Here is a 27341-nt window from a genome sequence, read left to right as displayed (position 1 = left end):
TACTCACGATTAATTCACACTCAGAGTCACTGGTAAACCAAAGTTCGGGTATGGTCGGGTCCCGCATCCGGCTGCTCGTGTCCCCTGTGAGGTTGATGGTGGCCCCTTTCCCGTGCACCTCTGGTTGTGGTTTGTTCGGCTCCCCTGCCTGAGCAGTGGTAGCCCGCTCCCTGGCATGGAGCTGCCGGAGGAGCCCTCAGTTGCCCGCAGGCGCTGGCCCGTCGGGTGATTGGCCCTTGGCGGTGGCGCTCACCCGGTCTCGGTGGGCTTTTTTCTTCTTTCGGGACTTTGCGTGTGTATGAACCCGTGAGGTCCAGCCAGCAATCAGTAAATTTGCCTAAACTCAGTGGCTTCTAAGCTAGGACGAGGTCTGAGTACCCGGTTTCTGGTGGTCCGGTACATGGTTGACTCCCCGGTTCAGGGCCAGCGGACTCCAACCCTAGCCCGGTCCCTACGGTTCCGCCGGTTGCTGTACCAGTACTCCTGTGGGCGGCCACCACCGTCTGCCTGCTTGACGTTTTCCAAGGGGCCCAGGCTCCAACCCGGGTCCCTGACAGTTTCTCTCCTTTTCACCTCCTGTCAGCTCTCCCACTAGAACTTAACTGTTTGTACTTCCTGCCTCAAAACAGTAGTCTCCTCGGTGGGCGTGCCTTTCCACCTGACTCCGCCCACCTGGTGTGCCCTACTGGCCCTGAGGGAGGCATCAGGTCTCCCTTTCGGGTGACTGGTGTGTGACCTCACAGGGGGTGGGGGTGTGTGTGAAATGTGGTAGGTGTTATTACCTGTGACCCCTGGGGTCCAGGGCGTCACAATATATTTGAAAGAGATATTCTCATTCACTTATAAGTGGGTAAAGATTTTTGTATTAATCTACAACACATTTTTAGGGATTTTATTTTTGTGTCTCATAAAAAGTATTATGTCCTCTGATAAGCTGCCTTTCAGGCAACGAAATGCGTCGGGTCAATTCTTTTTCTAAGAAATTTGATTTTTTTTCTTTATGTTTGGAATAAAATAGTTCCTGGTTTCAGGAAATCGTCTTTAGGCACTCATTTGATTTAAGGTCTTAATAAAATAATAAATAATTTTGACTAAGTTTTAATATGATCTCATACAGCGATACACTCAATGGATATGATATGAATTGCAGTCTGTGGGGCAATTTCAAAGCATGTTGTGATAATGAACTGAATTTATGTAGCAAGAAATCGGGAGTACATAACATATCTGCATTATTATGATCACAGACTGATTTTTAACTAAAACTATGATATTTTCATATATATTTTAATATGTAGTAAAAAGGTAACTTTTTTCTGTTACAGGAGGCAGTCATCAGTGTGTGGACCTTGTTTAGCGATGGCTCAGTAACACCACTGGATATCTATGAAAGTAAAGACTTCTCAATTATGGTGTCATCTCTAGATGAGATGGTCGTGTCCACTTATCAGAATCCTTTATCAAACTGGCCTGTTGTGGTTGCGGAAGGAGAAGGCCAAGGACCTTTAATAAAGTTAGAATTAGGAATCAGTGAGATTTGCCAGAAATCTAAAAGGAAAAGTAGCCTTGCTGTTGGAAGTGGAACTATCAAGGTTAAATTCGGCCAAAAAGAGTCTGATCAAAAGGGAAATATTAATGAAAATCAAAGCATAGATGACGAGTTTAAGAAAATCACAAGTAAAACAACTGAAAAGGTTGCAGAGCAAGAAAGGACCGCAAATGAGTGGCCCAAACATGGATCTGCAGTCAATTATGAAGATTTAAATAAAAACTCAACATCTGATTCTCCAGTAGACTATCACAAGAATTATAATGATGCCCACATTGTTCCTATTCCATATACCAGCTTTCCTACAAGAATAGCCTCAGAACACAACCAGGAAAGTGAACTTACACAGACTTCAAGGGGTCTCACAGACTTAGAAATTGGCATGTATGCCCTTCTCTGTGTGTTCTGCCTTGCAATTCTTGTCTTTTTAATTAACTGTGTGGCATTTGCTTGGAAATATAGACATAAAAGGTTTCCAGTGGCCGATCAGGCAAACATTCCACATTCACATGACTGGGTATGGCTTGGGAATGAGGTAGAACTGTTAGAAAACCCTGTAGACATTCCTGTAGCAGAAGAATGCACTACAATGATTGACAGAAGGTCGCAATTTGAAGAAAACAATTTTTTGCTTAACGGTGGTTCACAAAAGAATCCATATAGTCAAATTATAAGGTCATCAGATTACAATTATGAAAAAGAGTCCAAGAATGAGCCAATAAATGCAGGAAGCTCAAAGAGAAAACGGGTAAAGTTCACATCCTTTACTACTATTTTACCCGAAGAAGGTGGTCCATATACCAATGCAGTCATCTTTGGAAATGAAGAAAATATTAAATGGGTCTGTCAGGATATGAACGTTGGAGATTCACGTGAACTTAGAGACTATATGGATAGTCTTCAGGACAACCTGTAATATAATATGTTTATATTCACCTTTATGCCTTCGTTTTGTTTGTTTGTTTTTTAAGTGGGACTATCAAACAGCAATAGAGAAGAAAAAGAAACCCAACAAGGTTAAGTTCATTATACAAAGGCTATACTGTCAATTTATTTGGCACGAAATAAGAAGGAGGTCATGAAGAAGAAATCTGTCTAGCGGTAATTTCTTTATTGGGCGTCATGTCATGCTTTCATACTGGAAATGGTATCCTGGTTCTTCTAATGGGATTACAATATGTGACGTGGTATACGTGCTGCAGGAAAAAAGACCTGTTGTGTTCTACTGAATTTGGATATACCGCCAGTAAATCAGTTTGTAAGTAAGAACTGCTGTGCCAGGTTTCCAATTAAAAGCACATTTGACATTTCTTGTCATATTTCCAGTTCATTGTAAACATAAATCTGAATGTATTACAAATGTATTTACGTGCATCTCAACATAAAATATCATTATTACTTCTTAAATACACACAATGTTAAGGTGGTTGGCAAAGTAATATTCAAGAAATAAAGAATCATATATTTTATTTTGCCTTTTGTTTTGTTGTCAACTATTAATAATGGCAGTTTCAAAAATGTGGGGCCAGTATTGTAAAGACTATGCCATTAGCCTGTGAATATGTACTACAGAAGTCAAATAAGTCTCTAGGGGAAACGTGTGCAGTGCCTTTGCTGTGTTTCTAATGTCCAGCATAGTCTGATCATAGTCTTGGCATTCTTGTAGCAGATACTTGACTTAAAAACACTGAGAAACAAAAAAGACCAAATTTGAAAAAGTTCACACAACTTCCCAGAGCGGTGATCTACAGTCAGAATGGTTGTTTTGACTTTTTGGTGTATTTTATTTATTGTGATTAGAGATGGGTGGGCCAATGGAAGTTCGGTTCGGTGGGTTCAGCTGGACTTCAGATAAAGTTCAGTTTGAGACCCGGACTTAACTTGTACCCCAATGAAAGTCACTGATTGTGCAGTCCGGTTCTCCACTCACATGCAGCCAGCCATAAACCGAGCAATTCTGGAGGAGGGAGTGTGAGTGTTTTGGGGTTTTTTTACATTTTTTTTGTACAGACTACAGTTGATAACACTGTTTTTACCCTCATTGAGAGTCATTCAAACACTGCAAGCGGCTCACACTGGGCCGGGAGTACCCAAGCACAATGATACTCGATCGAGTGGTTACCATGCGGAAAACACCCAAACTCCAAATTCGAAAACTGATTTTTTTTTTGTTGTAAAATCCGTGTTTGGTATGAACATCGAAATTTACTGTTAGGGTTCGCTCATCTATAATTATGATTAGAGATTAGCAAACCTGAAGTTCAGTGTTCATACCAAACAGACTTTATAAAAAAACAGGGTTTGGGTTTGTAGTTCAGGTGCTTTACATATGCAAACCACTCACACGAGCCTCACTCTGCTTGGGTACGCTCGGTGCTCAGCCCAGTGCAAGCCGCTTGCAGTGTTTGAGCGGCTCGCACAGGGAGTAACAGCAATGTCATCGGATGTATTGTACACCAAAAAAAAAAGGAAAAATCCTGTCCACTCACCCCCGGATGTGATTTATTTATGGCTGGCTGTATGTGGGCAGAGACCTGAACTGCCCAATTAGTGACTTCTATTGGGGTTCAGGTCAAGCTTGAGTCCCAAACTGAACTTTATCTAAAGTCTGGCTGAACCCACCGGACCAAACTTCCATTGGTACGCTCATCTCTGCTTGTGATGTGATCTTCATTAATGAGCATTTTGTTGTTTGTGCTGTTATGTGTCTCAAAGTTTATTGTTATCACATTTGCATCTTAATATATTTTACAAACAAATTCTGCATAAAAATAAATTCTGAAATGTAGGATTAAATGGATCTGAATATTTTAACAGCAGAGGTGGCATCTGGTCTAAAAATATCACAGACACATTTTTAGCACTTTTACAGGATCTTCAAACACTTCTCAAATATTATATAAATTGCAGTTGCTTGTAGCCTGTGCAGCATTAATTGACAATTTCTGTCAACGATAGATGGGACAATTGTAGCGGAGAGGAGAACTCTGGCTTAATGTGGGCATCCACTCTCACTAGCTATTTTTATGGACTCCCCACATGCTTGGTTTGGTCAGGTGTTCATGAGTGTTGAATTAGGAGCGTGAAGTACACAGCTCCCACTACATCTTGTGGGTTTGTTTCTCGAAAACAAAGATAAAACTCATGATGCTGAATCCTTTTATCCCTTGAAGTAATCCAGGCGAATCTGTCATACAAGTTAGCCGGTCAACTAAACCCATCTACAGTCTAATGTGTATGTCCATCCTTACACCTATTTGTATTCTACATTTGGACAATAGACATAACCATCTATGTAGGAGGCACAGGCAGGGTAATTTTTGGACACTTTTTTTTATTCCAGAGTGCAGTTCAAATTGGGCCCCCCATTCCTGAAAAACTCCATTAAAAACACTCTAACAGTCAATTTAGTATGTAAAAACCAATATAGTCATGAGAAAAACAACACATTTTGGAATGTTCAAATGAGGACATGTATAGGAACATGCACACCAGCATTAAGCTTTATTTTGAAGAATAATACAGCAACACTGAGTGATAATTTAAGCAGATAAAGTATTCCTAATACTTTCTATGGGTAAACCCTTCAGTTTGGTTCCCTTTGACAGGTTTTAGAATTGTACCGTGTTCATTATATCTACTATACTATGTAGTAATAAAATACATTTTATACACACATTACATACTATATAAATACATGCAAGAAATTTCAAACGTACAAGGTAAATATATCCGTAGAGTTACATCAGCCAGGAAGAGGCAAAAAGAGTGTGTTCTGGCTTGTGTATGGCTGGTATACTAGTAGAGTGGATTATTTCATACAATGGTATCTAATGTAAACATAAACTTTGTTTACAGTTAGGCTATGTGCGCACGTTGTGTATTTGCATGCAGTTACGCTGTGATCTGCACCGCAGCGTAACTGCATGCATCCTGCGTCATTACACACCAATTTTAATAAGAATTAGAGAATTCAACTGTTAATAGACCGAAAACTGATTACTCTAAAAACAATTTTTATTTATAAACATTAAAATTATAAGTTCAAGCTATATCTCATTGTATGTAGCTATATCGGTCAGTGAACACACATCCAGTCGTGCAGAGCTAGATGTACTCTAAAGGGATATCAGACTAGGGAAATTAAGGATAGTCCAGTGAGGTTCTTTTTGATAGAAATTGTAATATCAACTAAGATGTTAAAAAATGGCCAGGTCATAGATCCCTAGTCCTTCACCTTCCTGGCAGCGGAGGTAAACACCATAATGTTTCGGGCGCCCCCGCTCCTCGTCGGCTATCCCTAGTAGGCCCTAGAACTGCCTGTGTGTCAATAATTGACCTAAAGCCCTGAAAGTGTGGTTAGTGCTGAAGTCAGGATTATTCAATCACACTAGGTGCATAGTCAATATGCTGATTAGTATTAAATATATTAGTTGGTCATAGGGGAAATCCCCATACAGAGTAGTTGTAAAAAATGCTCCCCTCAGATGCACTCTAATGGGTGAGAGGGAGTACACAGGTAGCTGTCAAAAATCCGTTACCCAGTGCAGATGACCAACTGCATTAAAGTGGACCTGTAAGAATTAAATCCCAGTAGGGTAAACTTAACTTACTGGAGAACAACCTCACAGAAGATTCCCGACGCGTTTCCCCCACTTTGTTCGGGGTTCATCAGGGGATGTTACCATCTCATGACAATGCACATAATCCAGGTCACCTTTAAGCTTTCAGTGTCCTGCCAAAGGATCCCTCAGAGACTGTAAATGATAGTCGGATGGTCCTCCTGTTAATGCAGAATGGACCTCAGCACCTCACCCTGTCAGTATCGGGCTGAATAGGATCCGCGGACCTTAGACCTTAACAGAAAAATTACAATTCTATGCAGCAAAAAAGATATGTGCACCATATATAAACCCCTTTTTTCTTTACACATACACACACACATATATATATGTATATAGCTACATTTATATATGCACACACTATGTTTATATTGATATTTACAGTAAATATACAGTATACATATGCTATGGGTGAAGCAAGTATTGAACACATCACCAATTTTCTAAGTAAATATATATCTGAAAGTGCTATTGACATGATGTCAATAACTCATCCAATCCACACAGTCAAAAAAATCAAACCATAGATGTCCATAAATTTATCGATGCAAAATAATGAGAAATGACACAGGAAAAAGTATTGAACACATTTACTGACATTTATTTAATACTTTGTGCAAAAACCTTTGCTGTTTATAACAGCTTCAAGACACCGCCTGTATATAGAAACTAGTTGCATGCATTGCTCAGGTGTGATTTTGACCCATTCTTCCACATAAACACTCTTTGAATCCTAAATGTTTTATGTGCTCCTTCTATAAACTCTCAACTTTAGTTCCTTTCATAAATTTTCTATTGGATTCAGGTCAGATGATTGGCTGGGCCATTCTTGAAGCTTTATTTTCTTTCTCTTAAACCAAATGAGTGTTTCCTTAGCTGTGTGCTTGGGATTATTTTCTTCCTGAAATGTTCACCCTTCCTTCATCATCCTGGTAGATGGAAGCAGATTTTTATCAAGAATCTCTCAGTACATTTGTCAAATCATCCTTCCTTCAATTAAATAAAGTTTTCCAGTGCCGTTTGCTAAAAACAGCGCCACATCATGATGTTCCCACTTTCAAACTTTACTGTTGGTATGATGTTTTGGGGGTGATATGCAGTGCCTTTTGGCCTCCAAACATGGCGTATATTATGGCAGAAAAAGAGTTAAATTTTGGTCTCCTCTAACCAAACTATAGTTTCCCAGTGTTTCACAGGGTTGCCTAAATGTTGTTGAGCAAACTTAAAACATGCGTTAATATGCTTTTGTTCAGCAATGGAGTCTGGAATATAGGTGATGGAGGTTGCATGCATTACTTATTGTTTTCTTTGAAAAAATTGTACCTGCTGATTCCAGGTATTTTCTTTAGCTCTCCCTAGATAATCATTAGCTCTTAGGCAAGTCTTTTGATAATTATTTTCACTCCTTTGTTGGAAATCTTGTGGGAAGCACCTGGTCATAGCCAGTTTATCATGAAATGATGTTCTTTCCACTTCTGGATTATGGCACCAGCAGTCCTCATTGGAAGCTTCAGTAGTTTACAAATTCTTTTGTATCCAATGTAAACATCATTATGTTTTACAACAATAAGATTGTGAAGGTCGACTCTTGAGACAGTACATTGGTTTTACTCATCATGAGATGTTTGTTGTGTGGCACCTTAGTAATGACACACCTTTTTAAAGGCCATCAGCTGAGCCAGCTTATCTTATTTTTCACTAAATGGCAGAATTGCATTCTAATTACTGATATATTTAAGCTAGTGTCATGACTTTCCATGGCTTTTTGCACCTTTCACTCTTTATGTGTTCAATATTTTTTTCCCTGTGTCATTTCACATTATTACACATAAATCACTTTTTGTATAACTATGGTTCGTTGTCATTAGCTGTGTGGATTGGATGAATTAATGTCATTATCTGGTTAGAAACTCATGTCAATAGGACCTATAGAAATATATTTACTTAGAAACGTTGTGTTCAATACTTATTTCACCAATTATGGATGTGTATATGTATATGTGTATATACCATATTTTTCAGACTATAAGACGCACCGGACCATAAGACGCAACCTGGTTTTAGAGGAGGAAAATAGGAAAATAACATTTTAAGCAAAAAATGTGTTCATGACACACTGTTATGGGGCGAGGATCTGCTGCTGACACTGTTATGGGGGTAATGTCCCCAAATTCTCTACTAAGGTACCCCATCTTGGTAATGATCCTCCTGCCTTGTATTTGATCCCCATCCTTATATATATGTTCCTCATCCTGGTATAGCCCCCATCCTGATATATACCCCCATCCTGATAAATAGCCCATCCTGCTATATGCCTCCATCCTGTTATATACCTCCATCCTGATAAATACCCCCATTCTAATAAATACCCCCATCCTGCTCATATACCGCCATCCTGCTATATACCCCCATCCTGTTATATACCCCCATCCTGCTCATAATATACACCCATCCTGGTATATGGCCTGTACCCTATGGCAGAGAAAAAATATTAACGTTTATACTCATCTTTCCTCACTCCCTGCAGCATCGATCATCTTCCTCTGTGTCAGCAGCAGTGTCGCTGACCTGTGTGGAGCCATTTTACTGCGGCATCATGATGTCATCCTGTCTGCCAGCTCACTGATGTGTGTGGAGACTAGCGCATCCCTGTGCTCACAGTTCTCTATACACAGATCGGCAAACAGGAGGACATTGCGATGCTGCAGGGGAACGGTGAGTATACCATACTTATTCACTGCCTCCGATGCTTATGATGATGCACGGGGGGCAGTGAATACAGCAGCATATGATCACTCCAGGCTGTAGTTTCCAGGGGTGAACACACGGGCCAGCTGTTTATTATGCGCACATCCGCCGCTTATCATGCCGCCCACCTGTCAGCGACGGCTACAGCGCTGGTCACGGCAGGCGCTGCTACAGCCTGCGCATGCCGCCGATGACCCGCTCCACCGCAGCACCCTGATTCCCTGCAGCCCTACACTCAGTCTATAGGACACACCCCCCCCTTTCCCCCAACATTTGGGGGGAAAAAAGTTTGTCTTATAGTCCGAAAAATATGGTGTATATATATATATATATATATATATATAAAATTATCATTTGAAAATCATACAATGTGATTTTCTGAATTTTTGAGGGTGATTCCGTGGATAAAAATTACAGGACTCTCCATCCATTGTGGGTGGGAAACCTTGCAACATCGGCAGTGTGTCAAATACTTATCTTCCCCACTATATATATATATATATATATATATATATATATATATATATATATATATATATATATATATATATAAATATAATGCATATGGTCACACATACTCAATGCCAGCCCTGCATAGAGGTAAACAAATTGCTTGTGTGACCGTTTTTTACAAAGAAATATAGTTTTATTTTGTTTACAAGAACTTACCTCTTAATATGTCACTTAAAGAATTGTTCCATGTGGCTAACTATAAGGGTGTTGGGTCAGCATTGGACGTGTGTCCTGACTCCTCATGCCTATGTATTGTAAAAGGACGCCTGGGTTGTAAATGGCACATGGTAGCTGGTACTGAGGCTGGTATTGGGGCCCAGGAACTTCACTACACACCTCTGCCGTAGTTCCAGTGATCACTTGTGCCATGTGTTTACTGCATACCCCTAAATCTGCTAAAATGTAATGAGTTTCAAATCTTGCAAGACTGTTTGTCATAACATTTGGGGGGTACTTAATTCATGAATAATGGTGTCAATTTCTCCTGGCGGTCTGGCCTTTTTCCGAGCTGGTGCAATTAAATATAAATGTAATCACGGTTGCATAATAAATATTCACATTTAATTTGGTTCCTAATATCACAGTACATCAGGGGAGTCTACACTGTAAATAAAGCCTGAATCAAATATTCTCTAAATGAAAATGTAATTACATTGCCCCAAAGAGAGCTGCTTCAGCTTCTTTTTCCTAAATGCATAAAATCTGTTCAAGCTGTTAATGTTCTTCACTTCTAAACTAAAATCAATCTTCCTAACTACTGGAAGAAAAGAGATTGTTCCCTGTCTTATGTGATCACAGGATCGGCAGTCCTGGAGGAGGTTGTTTGAACTTTCCCATTTGTGGCAAATAATTTCCCTAGGAATAAAACATTAGTTTTAGTAAACTTGTATGTTTCTAGTATTAAGTATATTGTTAACAATGTATTAAAGGAGCCTGTCACATGATTAATGCTGAATGAACCACAGGCAGCCTGAATCAGAGAAAGGCTATGTGCGCACAGTGCGTTTTTCGCGGCGTTTTTGCGCGTTTTTTCGGGTGCGTTTTTTGCCTCAAAACTGCAGGACTTTGCTTCCCCAGCAAAGTCTATGAGTTTTCATTTTTGCTGTCCGCACACATCTGTTTTTTTACCTGCGTTTTTGAGTTAAAAAAAAAAATGGACATGTCAGTTCTTTCCTGGGTTTTTCTGCGTATTCCCCCCATGCAATGCATTGGAAAAACGCAGCAAAACGCAGAGATCAAAAACGCAGCAAAACGCAGCCAAAAACGCACCAAATCGCGACAAAAACGCATGCATTTTTTGATGCGTTTTTCGACGCAGGTGCGTTTTTATGCGTTTTTAGCGGCCAAAAACGCACAAAAACGCAGCGTCAAAAAGACGCAGTGTGCGAACCTAGCCAAAAACTGCATTCCATAAATATATGTTTTACTTTGAAGCAATGTGGCCGTAGTTGATAGCTGTCAGTCTAAGGGGTACTTTGCACATTGCGACATCACTACTGCGATATCGTCGGGGTCAAATCGAAAGTGACGCACATCCGGCGCCGGTAACGACGTCGCAATGTGTAAAGCCTAGGAGAGAAGATGAACGAGCGTGAAACAGTCAAAAATCGCTGATCTGTGTCACGTCGTTCATTTTCATAATGTCGGTGCGTCCGCAGGTACGATGTTGTTTGTCGTTCCTGCAGCTCCACACATCACTGTGTGTGAAGCTGCAGGACCGACAAACATCTCCTTACCTGCGCCTGCCATCCACCGGCAATGCGGAAGGCAGAAGGTCATCTCCGCCCCTCCGCTTCTATTGGCCGGCTGCTTAGTGACGTCTCGGTGACGTCGCTGTGACGCCGCACGACCCACCCCCTTAGGAAGGAGGTGGGTCGCTGGCCAGAGCGACGTCACAGGGCAGGTAAGTGAGTGTGAAGCTGCCGTAGCGATAATGTTTGCTACGGCAGCTATCACAAGATATCGCATGTGTGACGGGGGCGGGTACTATCGCGCTCGGCATCGCTAGCATCGGCTAGCGATGTCGCAGCGTGCAAAGTACCCCTTAGTGGTGGGGAGAAGCCATTGAGGACATCCCTGGGAATGCACACCACAGCAACTTAGCGTACAACATTCCTATATGTAATTCTTGAGCTGGTTTTTGACAGATAGTGCCCGTTGTTCCCTCACCATAAGCCATTATTATTATTATTATTATTATATATTATTATTATTATAGCTCTATTTATTCCATGGCACTTTGCATGTGATAAGGGGTACACATAATAGAGACAAAGTAGTATTGAACAATACAAGGCACAGACAGTTACAGGAGGAGAGAGGACCCTGCCTGTGAGGGCTCACAATCTATAGGGGATGGGTGAGGATACAGTAGGTAAGGGTAGATAAGGTCCATGCGTTGGTTTAGTGGACTGAAGGTTACTGCAGGTTGTAGGCTTGTCTGAAGAGCTGGGTCTTTAGGTTCCTTTTGAAGCTTTCCAGGGTAGGTGTGAGTCTGATGTGTTGGGGCACAGAGTTCCAGAGTGTGGGGGATGCACGGGATAAATCTTATATGTGATTGTGGGAAGAGGAAATAAGAGGCAGGAGAGAAGGCAATCTTGTGAGGATCAGAAGTTATGTGCAGGTAAGTACCGTGAGACTAGGTCACAGATGGATAGAAGAGACAGGTTGTGGATGGCTTTGTATGTCATGGTTAGGGTTTTGAACTGGAGTTTTTGGGCAATGGGGAGCCAATAACGTGATTGGCAGAGAGGAGAGGTCGGGGAGTAGTGAGGAGGGCAGGTTGATTAGTCGGGCAGCGTAAGTTAGGATAGGTTGTAGGGGTACGATAGTCTTAGTGGGGAGGCCACAAAGCAATAGGTTGCAATAGTCCAAGTAGGAGATAGTTTAGGGCATGCACTAGTGTTTTGCAGATTCTTGGTTAAGGAATGCATGAATCTGGGAAATATTTTTGATTTGGCGTCAGTAGGAGATGAAGAGGGCTTGAATGTGTGGTTTGAAGGCAAAAGCAGAGTCAAGGGTTACCCCAAACCAATGATCATGTGTAATTTGGGAGAGTGGGCAGCCATTGAGTTTGATTGATAGGTTTGTTGGGGGGGTTGAGTCAGGAGGAAGTAAGATAATGAATTCCGTTATGTCCACATTAAGTTTTAGAAATCGAGCAGAGAAAAAGGATAAAATAGCAGACAGACATTGTAGAATTCTGGTTAGTAAGGAGATGTTATCATGTGCAGAAAGGTAGATCTGCGTATCATCAGCGTAGAGATGACACTGAAAGCTTATTATGAGCTGTCCCAGGCTGAAGGTGTATATGGAGAAGAGCAGGGGTCCTTGGGGACACAGAGAGATGTGAGGTGAGGAAGTGGTGTGAGAGCGGGAGACGCTGAAAGTTCAGTCTGTTAGATATGAAGAGATCTAATATAGGTCCAAATCTGCGATGCCCAGAAATGAGAAGATCTGTCGTAGAAGGGGCTGTTCCACTGTGTCAAAGGATGAGGACAGGTCCAGGAGGACAGAGTAGTGTTGCTTGGCTTTAGCGGTTAGTAGGTTAAAGGTGAAATTAGTTAGGGCAGTTTCAGTACAATGATATGGTCGGAAGCCAAATTGCAGCTGCTCAAAGAAGGAGCAGGTGGAGAGGTGGGAGGACAGTTCAAGATGGACATGCTGTTCCAAGATTTTTGAGGCATAGGGGAGAAGTGACACGGAGAGATAGCTAGACACAGAGGATGAGTCTAGTGAGCTCCTTTTGAGGATAGGTATGATCGAGGCATGTTAAAAACATGACGGGAACACACCAGTTGTTAGTGATAGGTTGAAGAGATGAGTTAGACTCTGGATAGGATGAAGAGGTGGAACGGGAATGGGTAAGGTGCACAGGTGGTGAGATGTGATCTTGAGAGCAGAGAGGAAAGATGGTTTTCTGTCATGGTGGAAAAGCTGGATTTGGAGGAAGACAGCTGAGTAGCTATGAGAAGGGGCTGTGGGGATTGTGGGCCAAAGCTTACTCTGATTTTGTCAATCTTCTGCTTGAACAAGGAGGCAAAGTCTTCAGCTGAGATGAAAGGAGAAGGAGGAGGTGCCAGGAGACTGAGGAGAGAATTAAAAGTCTTTAATAGCTGTTTAGGGTTGTGAAATAGGAAGGATATGAGAGATAAGAAGTAGGATTGTTTTGCAGCGGTGAGTGTGGACTTGAAATTTGTAAGGGGCTGTTTGTATATGATGAAGTGCTCGATAGATTATGTCCTCTTCAATCTCTGCTAATCAACCCTGGAAGCCATTCTCAGTTCCAGCGTGCCAAAGTTGCCCGTTGATTGTGCGAGGTTTTCGTATGCATGAGGGAGGGTGGCTAATTCGAGAGCTGCAGAAATTGTGGTATTATGTAAAGAGGTAGCAGCATCTGCCTCATGTAAGGAAGCTTTGTCTGCATGAAGGAGAAAGGACTGAAAACATGAGTATAAAACAAAGTGTTTGAGATTTCTGCGAGTGTGTGTATGTTGGTGGAGTGGGGGTTGTCTAGTTGGAGAAGAGAGGGAAGAGAATGTAAGTAGGTTGTGGTTAGACAGGGGGAGAGGTGAGTTTGAGAGGTTAGATAGGGAGCAGAGACGGGTGAAGATGAGGTCTAGCATGTGGGTGCCTGCGGAGGACCATTGAGTATGACGAGTTCCGTTTTACAGAATCTGGCAGATTGAACTCACCTTTGCAATCAACATATGAGTAATTTTTGCAATTTAAGCTGTTGTTACTGTAAAAAAATCCAATGCAAATTAAAAGCGAACTCAGGATTTTTTTTGCCCCTTAACAATGGCATATAGAGTATGCAAAGATTAAAGGATTGTTCCCTTACCACTGAATGTCTCCGGTTACAGGTTATTAGAAAGAAACAAATCGTACTGTACTCATCTTTCCCATGTCTACTGGTATGTCTTCACCGGAGTTCCCAGTGTCTGGCATTGGCTGCAGCGCTGATATTACACTGAATGCGTGGTAACAAATTGGTGTTCTCAGTGGGTCTGCCTGTATAGACACAAAGGCACCTTCAGCACCACTGAACGCACTGATTGGCCAATAGCAGACATGGGAAACAGCAGCAGAGACTCGCTGGTACTCCCAGGGAAGGTGAGTAGAGCATGTTTATTTCTTCATAATAATCTGCAACCAAGGATATTCATTTACTTAACGGGAACAACCCTTTTAGGTGATTAACCTATTGTACAATGAATAGAGAAATCTGCTATTCATACCTCTAAATGCAATTCCAGAGTGGACCAAAAAAAGCCAGGGCTGTTCTCTAATTACACATTCATTATGAAACTTACCTTTTCATAGTACATATAGTTCACCTGACCTTGTGAATCTAAAAGAAATGTATTAGTCATCATCAGAGATGAGCGGACCTGTGGATATTCGGGTTCGCTGGGTTTAGCCGGACTTAAGTTAAAACTTAGGTTTGGAAACCAGACTTCACACAAACTTGACCCCAAACCACAAAACCTAATATAAGTCAATGGAGACCCGAACGTCCATGCTGTAAAATAGTCATAGTAAAGGCTAGGGGGCTGCAGAAGAAAGTAAATTGGGGGCTATTGCCTTGCAAACAAATGTGCTTAGTGAATAAATAAAAAAGAAAAATGACATTGGTCCTGCCTATTTTTAATCATCAGCGCAGGTAAAACAAATCACTGCAAGCTGCCATCCTCAGCTGTCAACTTTCCCTTGACTAGTTTTAAAAAATAGAGGTGATACCAAGACATTTTTTAAAATTATTTAAATAAAAAATTAAAAAAATTGCATGGGCTTTCCCTATTTTTGATAACTAGAAAAAAATGGTGTGCGGTCTCCTCTATTTTTCATAACCAGTCAAGGTAAAGCAGACAGCTGGGGACTAGTATTATTAGGCTGGGAGGGTCCATGGTTATTTGGCCTCTCTCAGCCTACAAATAGCAGCCTGCAGCTGCCCCAGAAGTGGCGCATCTATTAGATGTGCCAATACTGGCACTTTGCCCGACTCCTCTCAATTTCCCTGGTGCCGTGGCAATCAGCGTAGTACTTTTGGGATTGATTTCAGCTGTGAATTGACCTCTGACATCAAGCTCAGGGGTTAGTCACAGATAGGCATCTTTCAGACATCACCATTACTAACCCAGTAAGTATAGAGTAGAAAAACACACATACACTGGAAAAAAAAGTTTATTTAAATAAATACTCCTCCACACGCACATGTTCACCAATTTACTGAATAAAAACAAGTCCTTGACGCTCTGACATAATCCATTTGATAAATAAACATTCCCTGATATTCAATTGTTCACCAATTTATTAATTAAAAAGGCATTCTTGAAGTTCCAATGTAATCCAACGACGAATGTCCCACAATGCCCATAAATTCCTACAGGGCTGCGTTCTGAGAACATTGTCAAAACAAGGCTCAATAGGTCACTACTGGTCAGCAGTAAGCCCAGAATTTATCATGACCGGTGAGTTATTGATGTCACCACTCGTGAGTAATTCCATACCTACTGCTGGACGGCAGTGACCTATGGAGCCTCATTCTGAGAACGTTCAGGACAGCCTCTGCTAACCAGTAGTGACCTATGTAATCTCATTCTGTGTCTGTAGTTCTTTTAACTCTATACTTGGCGAGTTAGCAATCGGGTGTCTTTAGAAATCTCAATTTACAGCTATGATCAATACCACAAATATTATCTCAACTGTCAATGCATCACTACAATCACTGACATCAACCCCAAAAGTATTACCCCGATTGCCACTGCACCAAGGCAATTGGGAAAAGCCAGGGAAAGCACCAGAATTGGCACATCTATTTGATGCGCCACTTCTGGGGTGGCTGTGGGCTGCTATTTTTAGGCTGCGAAGGGCCCAATTACCTTGGACCCTTATCACCCTGATAATACCAGTCCCCAGCTGTCTGTTTTACCTTGACTAGTTGTCACAAACAGAGGAGACTGCACACCATTTTTTTCTAAATTATTTAAAAGAACAATTAAAAATGGCATGAAAGTTGCAGCCTGTAGCTGTCTGTTTTACCTGCACTGCTTATCAAAAGTAAGTGGGAGCCCACGTTATTTTATATTTTATTTTATCTTTATTGTTTACAGCAGTGTACAGGTAACATCCGCCTGTATTATAGCTTGTCGACAAACTTTATTAGCAAACGAACAGTACCCAAACTCAAAACTTGGAAACAGAATTTTTTTTTTAAAAAAAAAACACTCACAAAAGACCCACACACCCACTTTTCGGTTCAAACACTGAATTACGGTTCAGTTTCAAACATCTCTATTCATCATTAGAGATGAACGAAGCTAAAGTTCAGTGTTCATTGTTTGTAATGAACACAGACTTTTAAAAAAAACAGAATTTGCTTGCTTTACATATGCAAACCATTTGCTCGAGCAGCACTGTGCTTGGGTGCGATCGGTGCTAGGCCCAGTGCGAGTGTTTGCAGTGTTTGAACGGCTTGTACTGGGGGTCACAACAGGGTGATCGGATGTAGTGTGCACCAAAGAAAAAAAAATGGAAAAAAAACGCCTCCCCTCCCCCAAAAGTGTTGTGTTATGGCTGGCTGCATACGGCGGAGAGACAAACTGCCCATCAGTGACTTCAAATAAAGTTACGTCAAGTCTAAGTCCAGAACAGAACTTTACCTAAAGTCCAGCTGAACCCGCTAAACTGAACTTCCATGAGTCTGCTCATGTCTAGTAGAAATTAGTGAACCTGAGGTTCAGTGTTCGTACCAAAAAAATAGGGTTCGGGTGCTTTTCATAGTCAAACCACTTGTGCAAGCATCACTGTGCTCAGGTATGCTCTGTGCTTGACCCAGTGCGAGTCACTTGCAGTGTTTGAATGGCTTGCACTGGGGAGAACAACAGCATGATAGGATGTAGTGTGCACCAAACCAAAAACAGGGAAAATCTCTGCCCACCCTTCCCCGGAAGTGCTTAGTTTATGGCTGGCTGCATGTGGATGAAGACCCAAACTGCCCAATTAGTGACTTTCGGGTTCAGGTGAAATCAGAGTCCCAAACCAAACTTTATCTAAAGTCCGGCTGAACCTGCCAAACCAAACTTTCATGGGTCCGCTCATCTCTAACCTTTAGTTATCATCTTGACAGTTTAAATATTTGTCTCTCATTAAACTATAATGTTCTAATGTTCTATTGATCCCCTTATGCAAATATTATGCTCCCAATCTACTCATCCTTCTTGTTGTTTTTGACAAATCCAATTGGCCTCAAATCCTTATCTCAAAAGGTTTTTCTCATATAAGGTTTTACGGAAATCATATACTATACCTTCATCTTTTGCTTAAAACCCTGCTTCTTTAAGCCCCAACTGACAGCTATTGTATTTATTGCATGGCACATACATGTAATAGGGCAGCCCCTGTGGGAAAAATAGACAGGCTCAACAGTCTCATTAACATATCCATAGGCTATAGAGTTATCTTGATGATATAACCCTGAAAAGTTGTTTTCTGCGTTATAATTTAGTTAAGTCCAAGTGTCTTTATATTAGAATTATTTGGAATTCTGAGTTTGGAGTTGTATGCCTGTATTATAAGGACTTTTAAAAAAATACAAAGAATTTTCCACAAAATGTTCAGCAACCAATTTATTTGTCATGCTGCCCACCATACATGTAATTATAGCAAAAAAAATAATTGTAGAAATATGAATTAAAAAAAATAATAATTGTGTTTATTGTATTGCTATTTTGTATATGCTTTTTTTCAATCCACTGTTTCATGTTTAGCCTAGTATAAACACAGAACATTTGGATATTATGTCCATTATTCAAAAATTAAAATGTGCCCCTATTGTGTATATATACTCTTGTTTTATATTCTGTAATTGAGAAAATCTACACTGACAAAAAAAATGGTAACAATGTTTTGAACTTTTGATTTTCAAGTTCCATATATCATAATTCACTACATCTTTGAGCATGAGACCATTTTAATTTTATCGACAATCATCTTGGTTCTCATACATAAATTTGACTTGCAACTATTTGGCATATGATTAGTTAAGCAGATTCTTATCATGTCACTGCAATAGTGAGAACATAGATGTCCATGGAAGCACCGTGTAATGCTCTTTACACAAGTCTGGAATGTTGGCCTAAAAAATGGTGAAGAAGCCTCGACTTCAACATTGTCATAAGTAGTGTCAGCTCAAATTTGCAAAAAAGTGGACAGAAGAACATTGGAAACAGGTGATTTGGTGAGTTGACAGTCAATAGACTAGGTGCTGATGGGAACAAATGGCTCTAGAAGAAACAAGGAAAAAGGGGCTAATAGCTCGAGAAGTTAAAAGAACTGTCAAGTTTGGTGGGAGAAGCCTCATGATATGTGATTGTTTCACAGATAAAGGTGTTAGATACTTGACGAGGATCAATGGTGGTCTCAATGCTGAACTACATGAAAATACCCTACATTACAAGTTACTTCATACACTCGAGTATTATGGGTATGAAAAGGACAACATAGTGTTCCAGCAGAACAACGACCCGAAGTATACATAGCGACTGGCAAAGAAATGGTTTAATGACAGTAAAGTAGAGGTGTTGAATTGGCACCCACAGTCCACGGACCTCGACCCAATTGTACACTTAGGGGTAGAGTTGAAGAAAAAGCTGTGTACATACCTAAATGAGATGACCAGTAAGCACCAACATTGGGACCGTGTAGAAGAGACTTGAGATCAGATTTCAATCAAGAGATAACTGAATCTGATCGAGAGCATGCCCAGAAGGGTTTAGGAAGTGTTGAAAGCTAAAGGTGGACTTAACAAAATGCTAACAATGCAAAAAATAAAAATGTAGAATTTAAGGAGCAGAACAGTAACAATGCAGTGACATGACAATAATCTGCACAACTAAACGTATGCTGAAGCCAACTTTATGTATGAGATGATTGTCTATAAAATGAAGGTAGTCTCATGCTCAAAGCTGTAGTGTATGGTGAGATATGGAGCCTGAAAGTCAAAAGTTCTAAACATTGTTACCCTTTTGATCATCAGTGTATAAATTGCAATCTACTCAACTGAACCAGAATTGGATCATTGCATATAGAACTTTTTGTGTGTCCGCTGGTGTTTTTTGTTTACATTTTTTATGTTGTCCAGTCGCCTTAGTGCCATGTCAGCTCGAGGCCTTCTGTATCTTATCTTACATAGGCTGATTTTGAAAAGCTTTTTGGTGAACAGTTCTTCCCCATATTGGTTGAAGCTTTGATCAACATAGTATATAGAAGCAGTTTCAAGAGCCTGGTGGTCCATTTCCTGAAAGAACAAATAAAAATGTTAAAAAATCCATTATTCCTCAGCCATTTGTTTTCTTCAGCTACTATCATCAAGGTAAAGTCTGGCTTGGCTGCTTTCATACACATTAGATCATTGGTCAAACAAAAAAACTAGATTTACTGAGGAAAACCATTTCAATGCATGAAAAAAAATCTTCTAAAGTTGAATGTATCATTAAATGGGCAAGAAAACAAAAATATAAAATTAATTTAAATCCACATGTAATAGTGTGTTACGTTTTTTGCTGCCACCATAAAAATTCCTAGAGAATTTGTGAGCGTACATCTGATTAATATCCTGTACTGAAAGGGTTATATACCATTGTCTTAATATGCATTTGCAATTAGTGAATATTGTGTTAGGAAGAACTTCATTATTCTGCTTTCTTTCTAAAGGCAATCGAATGTCTAGAAGTAGAGACAATGTTCCTTAGGGCCTAGTGATCCATGGCAGCGTGAAACTGGCGTAGCATGAAGTTATATGACAAATAACGTCGTTAAAAATAATAAAATCTTACAATTATATGCTAAAGGCTGGACTGGAATTGCACGTTACAATCACAGCTAGAACACATTTTTCACAATCAAATTTTAAAAAAACTTTTATCCAAACTTGTAGTTTTGGTCACCGTTTGTTTTGCTTTTCTGTCTTATCTCAGACTTTTGCTGGTTCTGTGTTCCAGTTAGGCCTAAGCCACACGGCGAGAAAAACAGTGCGAGTGGAGTGCGATAAAACATCGCATTCCCCTCGGACCAATTCTAGCCTGTGTGTCAGCACACATGAGCGATTATTTTCTCAGCCCTAATCGGACCGAGAAAACAATCGCAGCATGCTGCGATTGTAATGCAAGACTCTTTCTCTCGCACCCATTCAAGTGAATGGGGCAAGAGAAAAATCGCACTGCACACGCGGTACACCGGTGTACCGCTAGTGCAGTGCGAGAATGGCAATAGCCGGCTACGCAGGAGAGAGGGAGAGAAATCCCTCCCTCCCCTCCTGAGTGCCAGCCCCTCCCCCACAGCTGAGGTCTGCTTGCACGAACGGACCTCAGTTGCAAGGACACACGCATGACACTCGGCTCTGCTGTACTGCCAGCACGAGCCGAGTGTCATGCAAGTGGATCACAGTAGTCCCCGTGTGGCCCCAGCCTTATCATGTGTCTGAACATTTTCCTCCATATTATGTCATATTCAAAGAATTTTGGAAATGAAAATATGTCTATTAGGCCTGCCTTCATCATCTAGATTTCTAGCATGTGTCTCCTCTAGATCAAACTCAGTTGGTTTTTTTTTGTTTTTTTTTTAAATAGGTTTTAAAGTGTGTTGGAGCCCATGAAAGAGGTAGCAAAATTATTTTCCCATTCACCAAAATCATACTTACCTTCCTGACTTTCTAAAAGGATTGCACCACAGACTTTATCCATAGGGGTCTAGAGAGGCTAAGAGGTTAATAGCTACAGTAGCATCGCTGTGAGTGAGGAACAGATCAGTATTGATAAAAATTATCCATGATGATCTTGGACAGATGTGTGTTAAGATCTAAATATTACTTGCAGATATATGGATGTTTGCTAGCAAACAAAGGGAACTTGTTATCTCATTCATCTTACTCATGCTGTCTGTGGTTCAGGCTGCTCTATTGCAGCCATGTGTGTAGAACCACTGTTTCAGAAAAAATGTACTTTCAGACATCAGGAACTGTGTATCTCACATGACTAGTCTGAGACTGGTCCTCAGTGCATTGCCCACCAATCTTCTTGATTGATATGTCTTTAACTATGTACACACAATAGAATAGACCTGCTAGAATAGGTGAGCGGGGTGGGGAGACCGGCTTGGGTCTAGTCATTCTAGTTGCATTCCTATCACAGGGGTTTATAGATGCTAGAAACTATGGCCCTGATTCATTGCTGTGTGGGGAGAGTGTCTGGGACTAGTCATTGTAGTTGCATTCCTATCACAGGGGTTTATAGATGCTAGAAACTATGGCCCTGATTCATTACAGTGTGGGGAGAGTGGCCTGGGACTAGTCATTTTAGCTCCATTTTTATCACGGGGTTTATAAATGCTATTAACTATGGCCCTGATTCATTTAGACTGATGTTTCATGCACAAGTCTTTATGATGTACTGTACATATAGGAACATGGTGCACCAAACTCATCAAAGAGGTTGGACACTACTTTAACATTGATGGCCTATCCTTAGGATCAGTCATAAATGTCTCGTCAGCTGGGGTTCGACACCCCGCATCCCCACCCACCAATCAGCTGTCCTTGGTGCTGACAGTGGCAGCAGGCAGCCATAAATACTCAGTTCCGGTGATGCCCGGTAAACTGATGGCGGCTGCGGCTGGGTATAGCACATCCACCTCACACTCAAATCAATAAGAGGCGGATGTGCACTACCTGGCCACCACCGCTATAAGAAGATGTGGCAACTCCAGAGCTGAGCATTACTGGACACAGGCCGCCAGGAACCGAGGACAGCTGATCAGTGGGTGTGCAGGGTATCGGACCCCGATCGATTAGTCATTGATAACCTATCATAAAGCAAAGACCATTAATGTAAAAGTATTGGCTAACCAGTATTGGCTAACCTCTTTAAGAGGAACACACCACTTAATGAATTTAGCATCTTTTATCAGTAGCCGCCGTACGCCTCACCAGAAATATTACTCCAGTTAGAAACTGGAGTAAAATTTTTGGCATTTCTTAAGCCAGAAATGTCCATGACAAGAGTAACATTTCTACTGTGGCGCATGGAGGCACATGTCACTGATAGGATAACAGGCTACCTTTGAAGAATTGACAGAGCCAATCCTTGCCTGGCTCCTCCCAAGCTCCTCCATTTTATGGAGCTACCTAAATCTGGTGTGAAAACGCCAATATACACAACATTCTTGTTCAAATTCACATTGTGCAAAAATGTTGCAAGTTTTCAAAGTGTTTTATGACCATTTTTTTGTTTTTTGGTGTAAACACTTTAATTAATCAGGATCTATGTGTTGATACCCATAACAGTTAATAGTCATCAGTGATAATGCAATCCTCAAATAGCTCCGTTTTTAATTAACGGCACATTATTTTATAATGTATGAATATTGCAGGCATAGAAAAGAAAGGTCCATATAATATGTAATCAGATATGGCAATTCATCTAAAAAGCCATTTATTTCTACTAAAATTAAATGGTCCTTATAATATGTGTAAATGTTGACATATTTTAAGCAAATATTTAGTTATAATAATTTCCTAAAATGCATAAAAACTAAAAAAAATATTTTGCCAGTAAGGAAAAATGTGACCATGATAGACATTGAAGTACTGCACTGATTAGAAGAGATTGTATATGGTAGATAATATCCCACCAACATATAGTGCCACGCTGTAATTACTTCAAGAACTCACCCTAACAGCGGTTCAGAAAAACAGAAAGATAGGTTTATCTAGACACATACATTCAGGAAGGTTAATACTCAGGTGAGGAGTCAGGAAAGGAGTCGTGACTTGAGATATAAATGCAATCAGTACAAAATGAGAAATCCTGAATGGGACTGCAAGCCCTGCATTCGTCAAGGAGAATAGCAATCCGTGTTCGAACATGCCCAACATAAAGATTGAATTAGATAATCTTAGTCAAGGGACGGTTTATCTAGATCCTTCTTTTTTTTGTAAAATAAGCGTTGTATAATCTAAGCCCACATGTCAACAGAAAAGCGATGTTCTCAGCGGCTGTGTAATGGCACAAAGAGTCCCTATAAACTCCCGTGTACTGGTCCTTAGTGCCTTCTTTGCCACTATATTTTGGAAGAACTGTCCTGTTACACAGGAGCATTGGACTATGGAGCATTCCAGGGTTTTTTTCTGAGGCTAAGGCAAATAATACAGTTTACTTAAAAGGAATCTGTCAGCAAGTTATGTAATCTGAGGTAGGAGCTAAGACACTAATTTCAGAGATGTGTTATTTACATTTGTTTCAGTACAATGAGTGTTTTATCACCAGAACATTATCACTGCTGGATTAGGTCTCACATGCATCTTGGTCCACCCCGCCTCCCAGCACTGATTAGCAGCTTATTGTCAATATACAATGTACATAGAAAGCTATGGTGGGGAGGGGTTAGGTTTCTGAGCTCAGCTACATGCTACATGTAAAAACACAGATTGTATGAGCACTGTGGCACCCAGTAAACAAAGTGATACATCACGAGTCAGGGGTGCTTTTTCTACATTATGCTCTCAGATGAGTTAGCAAAAACCTGGTAACAGATTCCCTTTATAAAAGTTGGCCACTTTCTTTTTATGATATGAATTCATTTGGAAACATGCTTTTGTGACACTTATTAATACAAGTATTAGATACGTGCCCACAATTAGGGTTCACAGTGTTTTGGAGGCAACATGTTTCAGCTGCATCCAAAACGCTGCAATGTACAGTACTAGAATAGTAAATGGGATTTATAGAAATCTGATGCCCACTGTGCATGTATGGCCTGCAGCATAAACTTACTTTCCAAGCCGCAAGCATGTCAATTCTTTGCTGCAGAGTCGCAAGCATTCTCCGCAGGGAGAGCACAGCAAGAGACCGCAGCGCCCCAAACCCTGATCATGGGCATGAGCGTCTGCAATCTCCTGTGGATGAGACTTGCAGCCCAGCAGGTCAGGACCTGCCATGTCCAGGACACAGCGGGTCCTGATCGTGTGCCCGTACCCTTACAGGTTCTTCTCCGGAACTTGTTAATACAAACTTCCTTACACACTGGATAGTGCTGTCCACAAAATGGCTGCTGGTGGAGGAGCATATGATCAGACCTGACCAATCAGCGTCCTCCAATAGAAAAGCAGCCTTAAGGCCACTTTACACGCTGCGATATCGGTATCAATATCGCTAGCGAGCGTACCCGCCCCCGTTGGTTGTGCGTCACAGTCAAATCGCTGCCCGTGGCACACAACATCGCTTACACCCGTCACACGAACTTACCTTCCCTGGGACATCGCTGTGGCCGGCGAACCGCCTCCTTTCTTAGGGGGAAGTTCGTGCGGCATCAAAGCGACGTCACATGGCAGCCACCCAATAGAAGCGGAGGGGCGGAGATGAGCGGCCGGAACATCCCACCCACCTCCTTCCTTCCTCATTGCCGGCAGCCGCAGGTACGATGTTGTTCCTCATTCCTGCGGTGTCACACATAGCGATGTGTGCTGCCACAGGAACGACGAACAACCTGCAAACTGCAACAGCAACGATATTCGGGAAAGGAACGACGTGTCAACGATCAACAATAAGGTGATTAATTTTGATCGTTAACGGTCGTTCACATCGCTAACGAGGCCGGATGTGCGTCACAAATTCCGTGACCCCAACGACATCTTGTTAGCGATGTCGTTGCGTGTAAAGCGGCATTTACTAAGCAGATTGAGGGTTGATGGACAGATCTCCTCCCATGCACCCTCCATCAACAATTATTTGTGAATAGGAGAACTATGCATTCTATGGAGAATAAGACACTAAAAATAGCAGAATGAACACAACCAATATTAATATTTTGTTAAGTGTCACAAAATCACATCATCAAGTAAATTGAAAAAGTCAAAAACATAGACAAAATATCAAGAACATAGAAGATATCGTAATGTATAATCAATTGATAAATTCAAGACAAAATTATTTTTTTTATTTTTTTTCCTCCACTTCTTCCAAGAGTAGTTTTTTATATTTTTGAAGTTCGTAGTTTTTACTGACAACATTCTTTCTACTATTTGATGAGTAGGAAAACAGGGAAAAAAATCCAGTGCTATAAAATAACGAAATAAAAAATTGCAATTCTGAAATAGTTTTCTTGGTTTAGATGTTTTGCAATCATCGTGCCATAAAAATGACCTGGCAACGTTATTCACTAGGTCGGTACGATTAATGTCATGCCAAATTTTTAAATGTACTTTTTTTTATTTAAATAACAAAAAAAATGGAAAATTTGGAAACAAGAAAAGTAAATTATTGTCGCTAATTTCCAATTCCCATAAAAAATATCTTTTATTTAAACACTAAAATCATATCACAACCCAAAATATATTGTAACATGAAAAAACACAAAGATATACAAAGCAATACATAAAACTGAAGCACAGGTGCATACAGAGGAGAACGGGCCTAATACTAGCCTGATATAGCCCTACCCCTGATCCTCCCTACCTGCTAATGAAGGTGATTCGCCCTTATGTGTAATGGCGCCCTCACTCCACAGTGGCTATATCCCCTCCGTCACACTAAACAATCCCTGAAAAATAGATAGGGGAGAGGGGTTGTCAGAAAATCCACTGTAAATACTGATTTTAGCCAGAAAGTTGTCAGAGTTCAGTTTTAAAGGGGGCTTTACACACAACGATATCGCTAGCGATCTCGTTAGCGATGTGACACGCCCAGATCGTTGTTACGATTTGCTGAGATCGCTCATAGGTCGTTTTGTAGCGGTCACACATACACATCTCACAAACGATGCTACATCGTTCAGCGATATATTGTTTGACCAAAGCGGTCATGTGGATGTTGTTCGTCGTTGGCAGGGTGTCAAACGTAGCAATATGTCTGCTGCGTTCCAAACGGCGAACAATATTTTGAAACTGAACGACGTGTCAACGATCAACGATTTTCACCCTACTTGCGATCGTTCGGAGTCTCACGTAGGTGTCACATGCAACGACGTCGCTAACGATGACGGAAGTGCGTCACGAAAACCATGACCCCGACGACATATCATCAGATAAATCGTAGCGTGTAAAGCGGCCTTAAGTCTCCAGATACCGTACTTAGCGTCCTAATAGACTCTCTTTTTCCCATAATAACGAGGAACAATGGAAGTCCAACTTTAGTTAATGTCCCATTGTTGTTACAGTGGATGTCTATGCAGATGGATGGAGCCATACAGTCTCCTCAACACGTTTCCCCAAATCATGGTTCATCAGGAGGCCAAAGTTAAAGAAATATCCATATTGATCAATGGAGAATCTGAAGGTAAAGCCCCTGATATGGCTTCCACACCACCGATTTTATAACTCAGATAGGCCAAAGCAATGGTGTACTGACAGCCCGGTGTATCAAATGACTGTATAGCAATGTATAGCTCCATAGAAGTCGAAGTTTTAATAATTTTCCTTTACTTTTCCTGGTTTTGGTTACTCACATGTACATTAAATATAACCCATAATTTTTACAAAGATCTTTAACTATCTGTCATTGTGTTTCAAGAGGATGTAGATAAACAGTGAGTCACATAACCCTTCAACCAGTCAACGGCAATGAACAAATGTTTAATCTGCCTCCATGTTATTATGGAATAATAGGTAATGATTTTGTGTATAAGCATTACCATTAAATTCTATTGTGTGAGTCAGTCAGCTACAATATCAAGTTATAATATTGCTCAATTCCCATGAGCAGATTCTGTATGGAATGACGTATGTGCAGTACAATATTATAATAGAAAGTGTTATATGTGAGCCCTTGTATACTGATAAGTAGCTATATTCAGCAATCTACAGAGCTTGTGATTACAGGAATTTCTTTCAAACATGAAAAATATTTATATTTTAC

The 27341-nt window shown here is 40.8% G+C and overlaps 1 protein-coding gene across 2 annotated transcripts in view; it reads left to right on the top strand.

Moving 5' to 3' along the window:
- The window catches only part of TMEM132B (transmembrane protein 132B), an 853124-nt gene extending 850106 nt beyond the window's left edge, over nt 1-3018 (top strand). For both annotated transcript variants that reach the window (XM_075322424.1, XM_075322431.1), the window contains exon 9: nt 1326-3018. In XM_075322424.1, the coding sequence (XP_075178539.1) occupies nt 1326-2465 (1140 nt within the window). In that variant the 3' untranslated portion in view covers nt 2466-3018. The remainder of the gene's footprint in view (nt 1-1325) is intronic.
- Nucleotides 3019-27341: the final 24323 nt, after the last annotated feature.

This window comes from Anomaloglossus baeobatrachus, chromosome 1, assembly GCF_048569485.1.
Source record: "Anomaloglossus baeobatrachus isolate aAnoBae1 chromosome 1, aAnoBae1.hap1, whole genome shotgun sequence".
Taxonomy (NCBI): Eukaryota; Metazoa; Chordata; class Amphibia; order Anura; family Aromobatidae; genus Anomaloglossus; species Anomaloglossus baeobatrachus.
Note: the sequence above shows the minus strand (reverse complement) of the source record. Positions and strands in the feature narration are given on the sequence as shown.